Genomic DNA, 18866 nt, shown 5'->3' with positions numbered 1-18866 from the left:
AGCAAATCGACTCAGGCTATCAGGCAAAGTAGTCTACTTAACTAGGTAGACTAAGACTACGTAGGTTTACATTAACATTTAAATTTAGCCATTTAGCTTTTGTCCAAAGTGACGAACAACAAGTTAAAAATGTTAAATCAGCATTATTTAAATTTTATTATAACGTTGATTATTTTAAGGCGACTTTACATCACTGTCATTCAAATACACTGTTTAGGCTACATTAGCACAATCTGATTTATTTGTTTAACCTGCAATGCTTTGGCTCCCGAACAAGTTTGAGAATATGGCCTAGGTTTCAACAGCACGTATCTGAATGATCAGTTAACTTTATGTCACTTCGAAAATTATTTTTGTATGTTTGTACATTGGCTAAGGTCATACGGTCTTGCTGGCTGTCGAGGACACAATGTTAGTGACTAGAGTAGCCAATGAAAATACTGTGTGTTTTTGTAAGTTACTGGTTGTGAAAGCTATTTGTCTGGTGTTTACGTAAATGCAAGTAACGTAAAACATCATGAAACTATGTCTGCTACACCACTAAAACTCAAGCTGTAACGTTTAAGTTAAGTCACAGCCAGTAATGTTTTCTGACTACAGTAATTGGCCAAGCAGGTGATTATGTTCACATCAAATCATTGCATTTGGTGACCTATGTCTTTAATAGTAGAACAACATTCAAATGAACTACACCTGCAATGTTGCCATAAGCAGAGAAGATTGTTTATATTAACTTTTATTGTCAGAAAGATTGCCATAGAGCTCAGCTGTAACAGGTATTTGGCCTACAGAAGTTTTCTAAGCTGGTGTTGGGGCTTTCAGTGCCAGAGAACCTGAGTGGTACTGCCCACCTGTCTGGTGCTACGGAAAAAACGGAGAGAGTTCCCTGGCGCTCAAGGAAGGTATGTGGGGTTCAGACCTGCACTTCAGACTTGCACTGACTGGAATGTGACCAAAACCCTAAAGTGACCGAAAGTGACAAGCCATTTTGGTAACTTCAGGTTAGTGTCTATGCTCTACCCATAAAAACTCTTAGTCACGCCATTCAGGAACAAATAAGTACCCATCTAACATTGATAACCCAATCATTGTTATGTCAAAAGGTATCTATTGACACAGCTGTTTTGTGCCAAATGTCAAACTTTTCAAGGTTTTAAATTCTATCTAATTTATCATCCCTCAAAGATGCCAATATGATGTAGGTCAAAATTCAAGTTAAAGACACAATAACAATAAACAATAAAAACTTCCTTTAAAAACTAAAGCATTATTATATACAGTATAACTTAATAACTGTTGAAAATGAATATATAGGCCCCATATTTTCTGATGAAAAATGGATGTTCATGATTTCGCTAATGTATCTGTTTAAACAAGTCAAACAACTTTGCGCGTTTTACATTTACTTTTTTATTACCATAAAAGTCTGTACAACTTGTTTTCCAAGGAGATGAGAATTGCAGAAATGTTCTTGGAGGAGAACTGGAACCACCCACCTATATAACAGCAAACAGACTGCAGCTCAAACAGACTGCAGTCTCGTGAAGGAGGAAATGGCAGAGGATTCACAGAGCTCAGATGATGAGCAGACATTGGACCCAAAACTTCTGAAATTCAGGTATCTGTAATTATTATTATTATTACTTTTACTTATTCCCTATGTACAATGTCTTAAATCATCATGTGCTATTTCTCCACATGATCAGCCAACAGTGAAGAAATAGTAAATCACTACAGAAAACACGAGACAGAAAGTTTGACCAAGTTCAGAATCAAGCAAATGGAAAATTCAAAGTATTCTTTTGAAACTATAAAATAATGAGCTGGAATTGGAAGAGACATCACTAATATAATCCTAACTGAGGGATAATTTACATATAATGGAATGTATCTGCAATATCCATATTTCATGTAGAATCCATTGTTACCCTGAGCAGGAGGTTCCGAGTTTTGCTGTTTAGGATCTGTGTTATTGAGCATGTTTTTTGGCTTAAAAGCACCACAGTGATTTCACTTTCAAATTACTTATTTAGAACACGAAAGAATACTCTTTGCATTGAACTAAATTTCAAAAGAATGATTGCTTTACGGCATTGGACTTCTTACCATTAAGCAAGATATTTTGATGAACTTGTTTATCATTTTATAATATGTTAATTTCAATATCCTACAATTCGGCTACAACCAGTAAGACACCTCACATCAGTCCAACCCAACAATTGGCATTTTGAAATTCCCTGTAACTGCCCTCTGCTTCCTTGATGACATGTGTGTCTTTGTCAGTGTTGGCATTTGTGGAATTTGTGCCATGCAGGTTTTGCCCGAAGGTCTATTGTATTTATTCATGCCTTGATGATTCCTAGGTTTCCTGGTAAGGATTTGGCATCTATAGGACTTTTTTTAATTAAAAAATAATAAATCAATCCCTAATTTGCTCTTATCTTTATGACTATGATGATATTAATCACAGTCTAACCGTATTTTCCCAACTATAAACAGCACTGTATGTAAACTGCTTCAAAGTATTTTATGTAATTTTATAAAACAAACCTATGTATTGACCACACCCGTGTATTAACTGCCGTTTTAATGATACATTATCCGGTCACCTAAAACTAAATGCCATGTTGCCTACACTACTTAAATGGCAGAGTACTATTTGCATGACATGATAGCTAGTTGATTTTACAGTTTCCTCAAAATTATAATAGGAAAAGATAGAAACATTCTTGGTACCTGTTCAGCTTTTAACACAAGTTCATATTCACATGGGTTCATATTGATTGACACGTGCAGCTGCCAACTATGAAGATGGTTCCCTGAACTCGAGATAGCTAGGATAGTTAAAAAGCTATGATGGGTAGAAACCCTCCGGGTTGCAGAGTTCATATTCACTTCATATGAAAACAACTTTATACTGTCATGCTAGCAACTACCAACTGTTAAGATGTTTCTCAAAGCTAGAAATACCAAGTAAAGGTCATAGCTAGGTTTACCGGCGTGAGACCTCGCATGTTTTACACACCTCTCTCTTGACCTCTCCAATAACAGGAAATCATGGGACTGCGCTCGGGAGGTGCCCATAATCCAGAATGAACAGAAACCAAGAAAGTTCCTGTACTTCATTCATCTGCTGGTCACCTGCCTCACAGGTGTCCTCATGTTTGGACTGGCATTTTTGAGCAAAGTAAGACATTTACAAATATACCATTTGGTCGAACAGGTTTTGACAACACTACAGTCATTTCTTTGATACCAATGGAGTGCACATAGTGATAACATGTATAACTAGGCACTCAAGGTAGCTTAGCATAAAAGAGTCTACCAAATGAATACACAAAGGGAACTTTTCATTTTGTTACAAAATTCAGTCTGTTTCTTCTTTTTTTTTTTCAACAGACATCATTTTTGCTCTTGATAACAATAGGAAACCCTGATGGAATCACCATTTCTAAAAAGCCATACGTCTCACTGTTCATAGGAGTGCTTCTCATTGTGCCCAGTGTGTTAACCCTCTTCAAGAATGTTTGGAAAATTTCTTTCAAAGACTCCAAGACTCCATCAAGACCAACATTGATATGGGTAAATAATGCTCAAGCTTACATTTTTTTGCAAACCATACAAATTCTTATCTGGATTACAGCTGTCATGATTTATGTTATTTACATAGCTCTATTTCTCTTTCACAGGTGATCTCGGTCAACATATTTGTGTCTCTGGGAGCTGCCGTGCTTGCCCTCGTCACAATGCCACATTTTGACATCCTAACAAATGTGATGATACTAAACAGCATAGGCATATTATCTGCTGTTTTACAAGTGATTGCCAATGTCAACTCCAGGGGAAGAAAGCGATTTAGTATAGTTTCCTTGGTTGCGGTCATTTTACTTCTGGCTGGGTATGCCCTATTTGCAACAGGCTATATCAGAGAAGCTGGACAGCGGCTGTCTACGAAAGACACTGCTTTATGGATTGGGCTCGCAATAGCATGCACTCTCTGTGTGTCCTGCAGCTGGTGGGAAAACTATGCAGGCCTGTTTAACATTCCATTCTTCAAAAAAGCCACCGAAGACGTACAAAGAGCCACAAACATAGTAGGCATTATCTCAAGCGTCATCCGAATAGCTGTCACCGCAGTAGTGCTAGGGGCCTATGTCAAACTCTCTGGCCAGGCATGGGATTGTATCCTGACGGTCTCATGGAAAGACAAGGTGACTGTCTTGAGCCTGTTCGCGATCCAGACCATCTCCTCTGCATTGTGCCGCTGGGTTGCTGTCGCTGCTTGTAAAATGCATGCCGTCCGGCGCAGCTTTGTGTACCCAATGTGGTTCGTCTCTCCAACGGTTCTGGCAGCATTCGTGTTGTTCATCTGGATCCCTTATTCCAGTGATGTCAATGTTGCCCCGTTACTAAATAATTCCTTCCCACTCTACTGCCAGCTTGTTCGGACTGTGTATAATGTATCTGAAGTCCTCACCCCATTTCTTCAGAGCATTGACACATTTGATCTAATACAGACAGATGTCACCAATAGCCTTTGCGCACGGCCCATGTTTTACGAAGGGGATGCCTTGGGCCAAGGACTCCTGGGCAGCTCTGTGATCTGTTGGTGGTTAGGCCTGGTGCTGTGCACAGTCTATATCAGCTTCCTGAAGATGAAACGCATCCAGAGGACGCGGGAGCTGTTTGTGCAAAGCCTCTACGAAGCAGCCTTCATTGATCAGTCTATGCTTCTCAACACAAGATTTGACATTCCCAAGCTCAAACACGAAAAGTATGTCCACACTCTTATAGACTTAATCTCAGTCATTTGTGTTGTGTAACTCCAAAGTGTAACAGAGGTCCTGCCAAATACCAAACAGTAGGCTTTTGATTTCAATAAAAGTGTTGTCTTTTTTGACAGGGAGAAGGAAATGATGACCATCTACATGTGCGCTACCATGTGGCATGAGAACCTTGATGAGATGATGAAAATGCTAATCTCGATGTTCAGGTATATCTTAATCTTAATCTTAGAAATGAAGGCATGACTGAAGTCCACTATCATTTAATAACATTTTGTTTGTAAATTGAACACACCATATGCTCTTTGAAGGATGGATCAATTCAGGCCCAAAAGAAATGATTTCAAAGATGTGAGCTTCGAGTCTCACATCTACTTCGATGATGCTTTTCAAGATGGAGAAGAGGAAGAGGTTGGAGAAGATGGAAAAACTGTGAAGAAGCGTTTCGTGAATGAATATGCAGAGACCTTAGTGGAAGTGATCAGAGAAGTATACATGTAAGACTAACTCCACCTGTTGCTTTGATTGCTCTTTTTTCAGTCATACACAGGAAATATGTTAAATTCTTTGCGTTATTGGTTGGGGAATTCATCGCACCCAATGACTCGTACTCAACAACTTAACCTAAGTATAATAATAACAGGGTGCACATTCATCAAAGGGTATATTTAACAATATTTAACAACAACAACAAAGATGCCCTTGTGAGCATTTTGCTGGGGATGTCAAGTGGACACCTTCCTTTCTTCAGTGTTTTGTTGAATTAGGCCCAGCGGTGCAGATGGGAGTTTTGAACTGGGGGGGACTTTAACATTGCCTTATCAGCTGTGCAGAGTTATTGCCTGATGATTGTCGCCTGACGTAGGGAGAGTGGTGGGGACGGATCGGGATCACTATGAATCTGGGGGGGAAATGTCCCCCCTATCCCCAGTGCTATCTGCGCCCCTGATTAGGCCCACAACACCTGCAGAAGGCTCAACAGTGGTGTCTCGTGTCCCAGTCTCACCCCCCTCCATACTCACTATGGCTTAGGACACATGTCAATACCAGGGACAACAACACCTCAAAAAGATTTCACATGCATATCTGTGTCTGAGCGATGCACTGCCTTATTATACTTTGGCATGCCACAGGCTATCCGGGGTGAGGCGTGGGAGGGTTGGGTTTCCCACTCACGGGTACAAACCCAGGTTAGGGTAAGAGAAGGGGTTGGGGGTGGAAGAGCCCCTCTGGATTACAAACACGGACGTGGGTAAAGCTATAAAGTATGGTACAAACCCTTGTCACACCTTAGGTACTCAAACATCTTTCAACAACAGACTTCTTCGCGTAATACAGGTTAATTCACCTGTCCCCAAGGAGTCTGTGAGTGCCTCAGCCATAACCACTGGCTTGATTTCACAGCAGCCTCAACTCCTTCAAAAGAACTTTGAGAAACTGTCCTTGAAAACCTCTCCGGCAATGTGGCTTTACCCCATGCTTTCCAACTGTCACCTACCCCCAAACCCTGCTCTTCTACTCTGTACCTGCCTGATGATATTCCTATGCTGTAATGCACATTGTGAATGTTAAACTGCTTCACGTGGATTCTACCTCGTCCCTGTTTTCAACGTGCAGGTTTTGGCTTCTGGACTGTGACAGTTGATCTTAGCACATTTGAAATCCTCCTCCTCTGGTCATCTGGTCAAAACTCCGGACCAACCTCTTGCTTTATACCACACTAAAAATCATTTTTCCTTCCACAACTTATCAAACTATGAATGCAAACAGTACTATTAATTGTGGACAATGGTATTTGAATTGCAAACATTATATATTTTGAATAGTTACATTATATATTTGCTGTCTTTTCGTTTATACATACAGGATTTTCAATGACGAGGACACAAGCACGTTTAAGGAACCAATTAAAATTGCCAATCAAAAAATCATTCCAACACCCTATGGCGGCCGACTGCAGTATACACTACCCCACGGCAACACACTCATAGTTCACTTTAAGGACAAAGTTAAAATTAGGCATAAGAAGAGATGGTCTCAGGTAATTTTTTGGACAAATTTGTATGACTGTTACATCTGTCTGCTTCTTATATAAGATATACCAAAGATATAAATATAAAAAAATAGATATACAAAATACTTATCACAGTGTTTTAAGTGTTAGTTTTTAAAGGCCATTTTGAATGCAAACTGATTAGAGAGGCACTGAGTGCACTGGTAAAGGAGTGACACCTTTCTCCCACAGATAATGTACCTGTACTACCTTCTGGGATGGAAACTCCACAGGAGATTCTATCAGGATTATGAGAATGGTATACAAAAGATGACTGTGGAAGAACATCTGAAGGTAGGGGTTAAAGGTGCTATTATCATCAAATGCTCCATATTGACCAACCATAATAAAGACATCTGGTCTATTATGCCAGTGGCAGACAGTTGCATATGTATATTTTAAAGCAGCAGGAGCTTTTAAAACAATATAGGTCGATAGGTCATGGCTTAGATCTTAATAAGTGATTTATTACACAGTTGATATGTTGCTGATACTGCTGTGTAAATATGCACTGATAACATTGCTAAACTTTTACCAAATTTGGAAATTTGGTGAAAGGTGGTTGCAGGTTTTATGTAGAGTTGTGAAGGTTGTTATTATTTTGACCCTCAGAAAGCGAAAAAGAACACCTATATCCTGGCTTTGGATGGGGACACTGATTTTCAGCCCTCGGCTGTGATGCTCTTGGTGGACCGTCTTAGGATGTACCCAGAGGTGGGGGCTGCTTGTGGTAGGATTCACCCTACTGGCACCGGTAAGACTTCATATTGAAAAAAGAAACACTCAGACTGCCAAAAGTGCTTCAGCTGTTAATCATTGGGACAAGTCACATACGTTCAAATATGGGCCTTGCAGTGCAGGCAAGGCCAACATGTAGAACAATAATTACTCATGGCCAATTACCACCTACTCTAAAAAAACATGTACTTCCTATACATCACTTTCACTTGGAGTCTTGTAGGCATTGAGTTGGTGTACCCCATTCACTGCCATCCACCTCAGGTCCGATGGTGTGGTACCAGAAGTTTGAGTATGCTGTGGGCCACTGGGTTCAGAAGACGGCGGAGCACGTGTTTGGATGTGTTCTCTGCAGCCCTGGTTGCTTCAGTCTTTTTCGGGCAACCGCACTCATGGACGACAACATCATGAAGAAGTACACCACCGTGGCTACAGAGGCAGGCCACTATGTGCAGTACGATCAAGGTACTGTGTGTGTGTGTGTGTGTGTGTGTGTGTGTGTGTATGGGTATGGGTATCAGTATGGGCATATACTGTATGTGTGGTGTGTGTGTGTGCTGAAGTGTTTTGTGCTTGTGCTTTTTCTTTGTTCCAGGAAAAAGATTTGATACAAATGTCTTGGCATCAGCTCAGCTTAATTAAAAGCGATTTCCTCCTATGCAGAAAAACCTTAAGAAATCTGGCTGTTTTTTTTTTTTTAAAGGTGTGTTTTCTTTCTGTTTTAAAAAGGTGAGGACCGCTGGCTGTGCACTCTGATGCTGCAGCAGGGATGGCGGGTGGAGTACAACGCGGCGTCAGACTCCTACACGAACGCCCCGCAGGAGTTCAAGGAGTTCTACAACCAGAGGCGCCGATGGGGGCCCTCGACCATGGCAAACACCCTGGACCTGCTGGGCAGCGGAGACGTGACGGTGAGGATGAACAAATCCATCTCCACCCCCTTCATGCTCTACCAGACACTCGTCATGGCCGCCTCCATCCTCGGCCCAGCCACTGTTTGCCTGATGATCGCAGGTGAGAAAGACCAGACTGGGGAAATGCAAACAGTATGGTACTGAATTTTACATGTGCCATTACATGGTATTACTAAAGTATGTGGGTTATATGAAATATATACAGTATAATAATAACTATGATACATGGACATTGCATTAGATCACCTCTTTCGTGTACTATCTTCCAGGAAGCTTCTCCTTTGTCTTTGGTGTTTCACCTAATTGGAGTCTCGTACTAGCTATTGTGCCCCCAGTCATCTACCTTATTCTGTGCTACCTACTGAAATCCGATACTCAGATCACAATTGCTGCCATTATGAGCATATTATATGCCTTCCTGATGACAGCGACCATGCTTTCCATCATCGGTAAGGGTCCTGAATTCACTAAGAACACACACACACACTCACACAATCATGGTAGTTTACTTCCCCTCTCTTTACGGATGAGGGGTACTGCATAGTCACATACGTGCATGCACACACACACATACACACACTCACACACACACATACATTATACGCATACAGTATATATTTAGTTTCTACTCTGTGCAGGTGAAATGGTTGTGGAGGAAACCTTTGTGACTCCCAGTGGCATCTTCTTCATCGGAATCGTGTCAATGTACTTGATCACCGCCCTGCTCCACCCCAACGAGTTCGGGCTCATCATCTACGGCCTCCTCTACGTGCTCTGCATCCCTAGCGCCTACCTCCTGCTGGCCATCTACTCCATGGTAAACATGAACAACGTGTCCTGGGGAACCAGGGAGACCGCTGCCCCAAAGCCAGCTAATGCTGCTGGCACGCAGACACAGATCCAGAAGAAAATCAAGGAGCACAAGAGGAGCTGCAAGTGCTGCAGCTGGAACCTGGAGTGCCGGGTCAGCAATGACGACGAAGTGACCGTGGTACTGCCGGAAAAGCCAGAAGAGCCAGAAGAGAAGAAAAGGTATTTTGTACAGAATGTTCCTTGTCATCTAACAGTAATATTGATATGAAGTCAAGAATACTAAATGAAATTTCTTATCCATTTTATTGTTTGTTTGTTTTTTAGGAGAGCTCCAAAAGGTATTTCGTATTTATAAATGTAAAAGATATTTTGTGCGCCATATAAGGTTACGCCATATTTGTTTTGTTTGTTTATCTGCATATGTTTATGTTATTTGTCAGACTGGATTGAACAACTGAAGGGCAAATCTGGGGACCTGGAGCTGGACACAAAATACCTTGATGAGGTAGTTTCAAAGCTAAAAAATCCATTAACCTCCAGATTGCTTTGTATTTTTCACACTTGAATCGATCCTTATAATCATATTTACTGAGTCACGATCTGGGAAGTTTAATCTGAACTTGAATGACTGTCATCCCAGGATGAAGTGCAGTTTTGGGAGAACCTCAAGGAGCGCTATCTAAAACCTCGAACCGAGACTAGAAGCGAAAAGAAGCGAATTGAAGCAGACCTGAAAGACCTAAGAAACAAGGTGTACCTTATCTTACCATGGCAATCTATCTATCCGTCTATCTATCAAACAAGAGCTTGCAGTCTGTGCTGTAAATATAATGTAATTGTCTCAAGGTAAATATAAACTGAATTTCTCACTGTTTTTCTTGTTGTATTTTGCTCCTCTTTATCGCCATCTACAGGCCACATTTGTGTACTTCATCTGCAATGCCATCTGGCTTGTGGCTACGTTCTTCCTGCAGGAGATAGGAAGTGCCGTCGCCATCCAGATTCCCAAGCTTTATCCCAATGGGACTTTAAATGTTGATGAACGAATCTTCATTGATCCCATTGGCTTAATGTTTGTCATTGGCTTTGCACTTTTACTGGTGATTCAGTTTCTCGCCATGTTGTGGCACAGGTAACTACTGAAATGATCCCTGCTTCCCTGCTGTTTCTCTTGTCCCTGTATCTGACCAATTTCAAGTGATGATAAGTCTGCTCCTATCAAAGGCAACATCAGTTCTGTCAGGATCCAGTCAAAACTTTTGTCATTCTCTTTGTTTTTCTTCCAGGCTACAAACATTGATCCATTTTATAGCCTACCAAGGAACTGAGTCTGCAGTCGTCAAAAAGAAAATGAACATGACGAAAGCCAAGTCTTACGAAAGTTTGTACGATGAAAAGGTATAAGAGATGTTTTAAGTTTAAATTGTTTGCCTTAGCCTTTGGTAATGTGATCAATATCACTGCCAAAGTGGACACTGGTTTGAATTTGTGAATTTGTGAATTTAATATTTTAATGTCTTAATACCATTACATTACAGAACTCCCACAAGTTTCTTTGACACTTCCATGGTATGGATAATCTCCCTTTGACAAGCACACAATGGCAATTGGAGGACAATTTAGCAAAGACTGCACAAGATGTGCTCCTTTAGTCAAAAACACTGCACTGAAGATATATTCTTTGTTTCTATGTAGTAACACTTGCATGTAACATTGTAATTTTAACATGGCATGCTGTATTTAAGCAAATCTATTATGTAATGTTTTTATGATTTTTTTTGGCAAATGCTTTGCAAATAATGCAAATATGTTGTCTGAGTTTTACATTTTCTAAAGTATACACACATTTAGTTAAAGGTATTAATGCTTCCAATTTCCTTGATTGTGAAGTGAGGGTTAATTTGATTAAGTTTATGTAACCATTCTAACTAAACTGTACTACTCTAGCACTTTATTGGTATGGGGACGCTTTGCATCAACCTTAACTAGACGTAACGCAAAGCGTTACAAAATATGACCGCCGAACTGTTCAGTATAGGTTTTGGCACAGAATGAGTCATGGTTGTCAGTGTGTTTGTGGTTTTTATGTGTTTTGTGTGTGTAAATTGGTTTGTGTTTCATTTGTATGTATTAAAGGAATTATTTGTGATAGATTTTGATGATTTGGTTATGTAATGTTTTGTGTACTACTTTTTTTGTGGATTGTTTTGGTATATTTTTCTTTTGCAATGTAGTTTGTTAAAACAGGTCACATAAAGAGGTGTGGAAACAAAGTGAAGTTTCCAACCACCAACAGGTGGCGCTATAGGTGATATCAGTCAGGCATATGTACGCGTTCGGGCCGGATCCAGCGTCCAGCCTAACACATTTTCTCTGGATCAAACAATGTACGCAAGAGTTATAAGAGACTTTGTGTTTTGTGGCAAGCACTGGCAAATTGGCAAAGTTTGAGGGTCTGCCACGCCCACACCTTCCGACTAATTAGAAAATCTTATATAACTTTTAGTCGCCCATGGCTGAAGAGTAACCTGACCACACTTCAAGGCGTTACCATTAAATTTGTCGGAGGAGTTCGATCAGATGCGAGGTGTGCAAACGCCGTCAAAACGCATCTTCCACTCAAAATGGCCGACTTCCTGTGGACCTGCCACCATGGCGTCAAGAGACTTTTTAGTGCGTCCAAGCATGATGAAGACGTGTACTGAATTCCGTCAAGCTACGCCAAAATAACCCTAATGCGCAGGTTTTTTTGCAATGTTCTAGGGGGCGCTACAGAGCCATTTTGCTACATCCATGGACAAAAACTCTACCGAAGATGGACGATTTCATGCTTGATGTCCCTGGCAAATTTGGAAATTTTCTGAGCACTTTGACATATATTCGATTAAAACACATCATTTTTGCTTTAAAATTTTTATCTAGGTGGCGCTAAACATGTAATGACTGGTTATGGTATGGGTTGACATGGCCACTTAACACAAACATACAAGAACAATTTGGCCCTCCAAGGCCCTACGGTTCTCGGATATTCAAAGAAAACTGTGTCGCGCCACCTACAGGCCAGTTGGTGTATAATCATATAAATCAATTTATTGCATGCCCCCCCCCGTGAACGGAATTCCACGAAACTTAACGTGCAGTCAGAAGGTGTCATAATGATCCCACACCTCCGATTTCGTGCAGTTCTGACCTTGTCAACTTACAATTAAAATGTTTTACAACACTCCATTTTTGCTTTTTCATTTGTAAATAGGTGGCGCTATACATGAAATAAGTGGTAATGGAATGGTTGACGTGGCCTCTTAAGACCAACATACAAAAAAAAATTGGTCCTCCTAAGCCCTACGGTTTTCGACTTATTCACAGAAAACTGAATCGCCCCACCCTCTCTAAAACGGGTCCAGTCCGACGGGGGTGCAACGGATCAAAACAAAACTCAATGGTTCCACGCTCATCTAGTGGGGCTACATGCCCACCAAAATTCGTGCACCTCGGTGTTTCAGTGTCCCGGGAATCGCTGACAGAAAATCGGCAAACAGAAAAAAAACAAAAAAAACTCCGACTAGCCTATGGTCATAATATGCCTTATCATTCAGTAGTGGGTGATAGCCATCATATAAATGCACTGGTAAAGACATTAAATGCACTGCAAAATAAACTGTGATAGAGTTGTATGATCACTCTTGTGTGATCAGCAGGACAATCAAAACGACTCATTCAGTTTGGGTGTTGTTTCCTACTGTATCAGTTAGTTGCCCAGTGTTTTGGTGCCGTACACAAAGGCCAAAGGTCCACTGATAGGATAGGACAAATCTGTGTGGAATCTGACTCACGCAGTAAACAATTCGATTGATTTCTTTTTTTTAAAGATCAATTTACTTTTTTTCAAAGACAAAGGACCTTAATCCATAGGGCTTCTCAGTTGGTGGATCATACTTTTAGCTTCAAGCCCTCTTCTACCTGTTCTTTAAATGACACATCACATTGCATCAAAACGTAACATGTATTTCAACTGTAGTTAACATATACATCCCCTTTGAGACAATCAGACAGTGGTCACTGTTGTCAACCATTATCTTTAAACATGCCACATCTCCATATTGGACCTCATAACTCAAGACTAAATCCTAATTTCTCACCACTTCACTAAAACACCACAGTATTCTCAAGTACCACATCACTGCTCCCCGGGCGCCGCCAAAGGCAGCTCACTGCTCCGGGTAAGTGTGTAACCTCACTTCACTGTGTGTGTGTCACTTCCCTGGATGGGTTAAATGCAGAGTTGGATTTCAGAGTGTGTGTGTCTACACCACCTCTGCCATAGAGAGGACTTTCACTTTCACTTGTACCCAATAATGAATAAGGCACTTTTGAAGCAAAGGAGGGCAGAAGGTCCAGCAATAAATCCCCAGCTGAGATTTAAATCCACACTTGCAGTAAAATAGTTTATTTGTCACTGGTTGCGCAGACTGTGCCTGTGTTCCTGACAGCATGGAGGAACTTTGGCACAGGGGACACAAGAGGGAGGTAAGACACAGGCAGGAACATGTATATTTGATTCTGTAAAATTCCCAATCATATTTCATGGAACACCTCCAAGGAACATGAGTCAAGTTTTTTAATTGATGTTTAATTGACCAAATTTATTGGCAGGCTGTGAAGGCACATATATACAGCCGCGGAAAAAATTAAGAGACCACTTCAAAATTATCAGTTTCTCTGGTTTTACTATTTATTGGTATGTGTTAAAGTAAAATGTACATTTTTGTTTTATTCTATAACCTACTGGCAACATTCCTACCAAATTTCAAATAAAAATATTGTCATTTAGATCATTTATTTTCAGAAAAATGACAATTGGTCAAAATAGCAAAAAAGATTCAGTGTCTTCAGATCTCGAATAATGCAAAGAAAACAAGCTCATATTCATTTTTAAACTACACAATACTAATGCTTTAACTTAGGAAGAGTTCAGAAATCAATATTTGGTGGAATAACCTTGATTTAAAATCACAACTTTCATGTGTCTTGGCATGCTCTCCACCAGTCTTACACATTGCCGTTGGGTGACTTTATGCTACTCCTGGCGCAAGAATTCAAGCAGCTCGGCTTCTTTTCATGGCTTGTGACCATCCATCTTCCTCTTGATCACATTTCAGAGTTTTTTTTATGGGATTCAGGTCTCGAAATTGGGCTGGCCATGACAGGGTCCTGATCTGGTGATACTCCATCCACACCTTTACTGGCCTGGCTGTGTGGCATGGAGCATTGCCCTGCTGGAAAAAACACTTCTCAGAGTTGGGGAACATTGTCAGAGCAAAAGGAAGCAAGTTTTTCTTCCGGGACAACGTTGTACTTTGCCTGGCTGAGGTTTGTAAAAGACCATAAGGATTGAACCAAAGCCGACTGGAGGGTCTCCTAGTTCGTCTTCTCTGATGAGTCCAATTTCACAGTAGGTGCAAGACTCTGTGGCTTGTAGGCCTCTCCAGGTCTCCGTCTAACCATCAGACGACCATGTGTTGGGCAAAGCTGAAAATTGGACTCATCAGAGAAGACGAACTAGGAGACCCTCCAGTCCGCTTTGGTTCAATCCTTATGGTCTTTTACAAACCTCAGCCAGGCAAAGTACAACGTTGTCCCGGAAGAAAAACTTGCTTCCTTTTGCTCTGACAATGTTCCCCAACTCTGAGAAGTGTTTTTTCCAGCAGGGCAATGCTCCATGCCACACAGCCAGGCCAGTAAAGGTGTGGATGGAGTATCACCAGACCAGGACCCTGTCATGGCCAGCCCAATTTCGAGACCTGAATCCCATAAAAAAAACTCTGAAATGTGATCAAGAGGAAGATGGATGGTCACAAGCCATGAAAAGAAGCCGAGCTGCTTGAATTCTTGCGCCAGGAGTAGCATAAAGTCACCCAACGGCAATGTGAAAGACTGGTGGAGAGCATGCCAAGACACATGAAAGTTGTGATTTTAAATCAAGGTTATTCCACCAAATATTGATTTCTGAACTCTTCCTAAGTTAAAGCATTAGTATTGTGTAGTTTAAAAATGAATATGAGCTTGTTTTCTTTGCATTATTCGAGATCTGAAGACACTGCATCTTTTTTGCTATTTTGACCAATTGTCATTTTTCTGAAAATAAATGATCTAAATGACAATATTTTTATTTGAAATTTGGTAGGAATGTTGCCAGTAGGTTATAGAATAAAACAAAAATGTACATTTTACTTTAACACATACCAATAAATAGTAAAACCAGAGAAACTGATAATTTTGAAGTGGTCTCTTAATTTTTTCCGCGGCTGTATGTTTAATGGTATGTTCTATGGAGTGTAAAAAGGGGACAACTGGTATATTTAATCTAATCAAATGTAATCAAGATTCATAGAGGTGTGGCAAGAAGTGTTATCTGAATCTGCCTGATCAGACACTGTCAGCAGACACAGTGATGACACTGGGATGATTTATGGTTTTGATACTGTTTACCATCTCCATGGTGACATATTAAGTGGGGGGAAAACATTATGGCCTTTGTACCCAGGCTGCAACCATTTTAATTCTCCTTGATAACTCTGCCAAGGGAAGTCCTGTCACTCAGAATATCATTACAGGTTTATTCTGTTTCATCGGGAAAGGTTCAATTACATTTTATTTATATAACGGAAAACAGTATAAGGGGAAATTATATTTAATTTACCTTGCTTGTTTGTTTTTTTTGTTATGAGAATATTCACAACTATTATTTCTTTTCCTTGCGTATTGGGGAGGAATACCTCAATACTGTGCTATTTATCAAGACTATCTTGTATATTCCAAGGTAGCCAGTAATGTAGTTATACTATTTAAAGCATCAGTAATGAGCTTTTGGTTTACAACTGGTGTGCTAACTAAATAAAAAGGCATGCAGAAAAGTGCACCAGCACCAATAACTGGGTCCCTACTGATTCTGAGCACATTGTCAAGTCCGTCTGCGATAGGATCTGACCAGCACAAACAGTATTACATGCTCATAATTATAGTCTGTTTGGTGGTGCCATACTTTTTGGTCTTCCTGAAGTCTCTCTGGAAATGTGCTTTCAAGAGTTTTGTCAATTAGGATTGTAAGTCGACAGAGTTGAACATGGCATTTCCATAGAAAATTACAATTAGATCTATATGTGATGAATAAGTCATATACTGAATGTGTATATGTATAGAATATGCAAGCATCCATATTTAATTTTCACACATGGCTAGGTAACAAACCACATGTTGTGATGGTGTCTCTTCATTTTGGATGGGTATGTTTGTGAGTTTTTGTGATGTTTCTGTGTGTGTGTGTGTGTGTGTGTGTGTGTTTTATTTTTAAAGTTTTGTCCAATAGAATTAAAATAAAATAATTTAAGTGTGGGTTCCGGTTGAAGTTGACATTTAAGAGATATGTTTTACCAGGGGGAAAAAATCTAAAAAGTTCAGGATTAATGTAAATAAATCGGTGGGTTTCTCCCTCCAGTACATGGGCATGAGTGGCTTGAGGCACAACAACCTCCGCCGCTACATGCCTCTACAAACCGGAGTTCATTTAAACTCCCTGGGTAACACCGTACTCATGACTAACATAATTGACCACCTTAAGTTGGTCAATTCACAACGAACAGCACAACACCAACACAACAAAGACACAACTGCCCTAATGGCCATTTAAGGTCCACTCCAATGACCAATGACCGAATGGACAGACTGCATCTCTCCGTAGCAAAAAATAAGGAGGAAAGAAGAAAGGAAAGAAGAGTGGAAGAAGGAAAGAAGAAAAGAAAGAAAAGTGAAGAAAGGAAAGAAGAGTGGAAGAAAGAAAGAAGAAAAAAAGGAAATAAGAGTGAAAGAAGGAAAGAAGAGTGGAAGAAGGAAAGAAGAAAGGAAAGAAGACTGAAAGAAGGAAAGAAGAAAAGAAAGAAGAGTGAAGAAAGGAAAGAACAGTGGAAGAAGGAAAGAATAAAAGAAAGAAGAGTGAAAGAAGGAAAGAAGAGTGGAAGAAGGAAAGAAGGGTGAAAGAAGGAAAGAAGAGTGGAAGAAGGACAGAAGAATGAAGAAAGGAAAGAAAAGTGGAAGAAGGGAAGAATAGTGGAAGAAAGAAAGAAGAAGAAAAAAAGAGTGAAAGAAGGAAAGAAGAAAGGAAAGAAGAGTAAAAGAAGGAAAGAGTGGAAGAAGGAAAGAAGAGTGGAAGAAGGGAAAAAGAAAGGAAAGAAGAGTGGAAGAATTAAAGAAGAGTGGAAGAAAGGAAAAAAGAAAGGAAGGAAGAGTGGAAGAAAGAAAGAAGAGAGGAGAGAAAAGTGTGGCTCTTGATAAAGACAGTAAAGAGAGAGTGAAGAGGGAAAATATTGAGAGAGAGATGGAGTGTGAGAGAAAAAAAAGTAGAGTATGGAAGGTGTCTCTTAATATTCCTAGTTATACAGTTGAATGGAGAGGGACAGAGAGAAGAGGAGCCTTGGAACCTTGGCGCAGGTGCCAGTGAAGCACAGGTGCAAGCCAGTTTAATGACCCTATTATGATGTCATAATGGCCCAATGTAAGTCAATGGGAAAATTTGTATTAGTTTTTCTTTAATATCTTAAAAAGTATAAAGTTTCAAAAAGTAAAAAATAGCATAATAGCATAAGTGTCCTTTACAAGACCTACGCGACAAAGTTTGAACGAAGTTTCTAAGTTAAGCGGTTCGAGCTGAATTAATCGCAGAAAAAGGTACGCGGAATAAGAACTAGAAAATGCATTTCCTTAGGAAATACCAGTGCATGAAATGCAAAGGTTAAGAAAGGAAGAAGAAAAGAAAGAAGAGTGAAAGAAGGAAAGAAGAAAGGAAAGAAGAGTGGAAGAAGGAAAGACAAAAGAAAAGAAGAGTGAAGAAAAGAGAGAAGAGTGGAAGAAGGAAAGAAGAGTGAAAGAAGGAAAGAAGAGTGTAAGAAGGAAAAAAGGAAAGAAGAGTGAAGAAAGGAAAGAATAGTGGAAGAAGGAAAGAGTGGATGAAGGAAAAAATAAAGGCAAGAAGAGTGGAAGAAGGAAAGAAAATGAAGAAGAAAAGAAGAAATGAAAGAAGAGTGGAAGAAGGAAAGAAGAGTGAACAAGAGTGGCTCTGGATGAAGAGATAAAGAGAGAGTGAAAATATTGAAAAAAGGAGATAAAAATGGAGTGAACAAGAGAGATTGAGTGTGAGAGAAAGTAGGCTGAGAGAGAAAGATGAAGAGATGGAGAGAAAAAAAAATAGAGAATGGATGGTGTCTTAGGCCCAATCCCATTTCTAATCTCCACCCCTACCCTTACCCCTACCCCTTTGCCCTCGCCTTTTCAAACGAAGCAATAGGCGAAGGGCTTGAAACGCTAGCTCTTCGAATTGGGATATCCCTTCAACAATTACGTACGTCATCAGTACGCTGCGTCAGCTGTTACGTAACCGGAGAGCGACAGCTGTCACTCACCAGACATAAACAAACATGGCGCCTGCAGCTGTTGTTTACACAATGCAACATTTCATCAAACAAGTTTTAAAACCATGAATTACAAAGAAAAAACGTACATTTGTGTGATGCT

General features: G+C 40.2%; 1 protein-coding gene across 1 annotated transcript; it reads left to right on the top strand.

Moving 5' to 3' along the window:
• Window positions 1-1553: 1553 nt before the first annotated feature.
• Window positions 1554-10438, top strand: LOC308373163 (chitin synthase chs-2-like; the record flags this gene model as incomplete). Its single annotated transcript, XM_080848578.1, has 16 exons — window positions 1554-1618; window positions 3052-3187; window positions 3690-3773; window positions 4491-4774; window positions 4904-4993; window positions 5096-5281; window positions 6651-6825; window positions 7030-7131; window positions 7450-7591; window positions 7840-8040; window positions 8305-8589; window positions 8759-8938; window positions 9128-9521; window positions 9627-9640; window positions 9743-9807; window positions 10217-10438. 16 exons carry the CDS (start codon window positions 1554-1556, stop codon window positions 10436-10438), a joined length of 2625 nt encoding a protein of 874 aa, XP_080704704.1.
• Between the last annotated feature and the right edge of the window lie 8428 nt (window positions 10439-18866).

This window comes from Sprattus sprattus, assembly GCF_963457725.1.
Source record: "Sprattus sprattus genome assembly, chromosome: 12".
Classification (NCBI taxonomy): Eukaryota; Metazoa; Chordata; class Actinopteri; order Clupeiformes; family Clupeidae; genus Sprattus; species Sprattus sprattus.
This window is presented reverse-complemented; position numbering and strand designations above follow the sequence as displayed.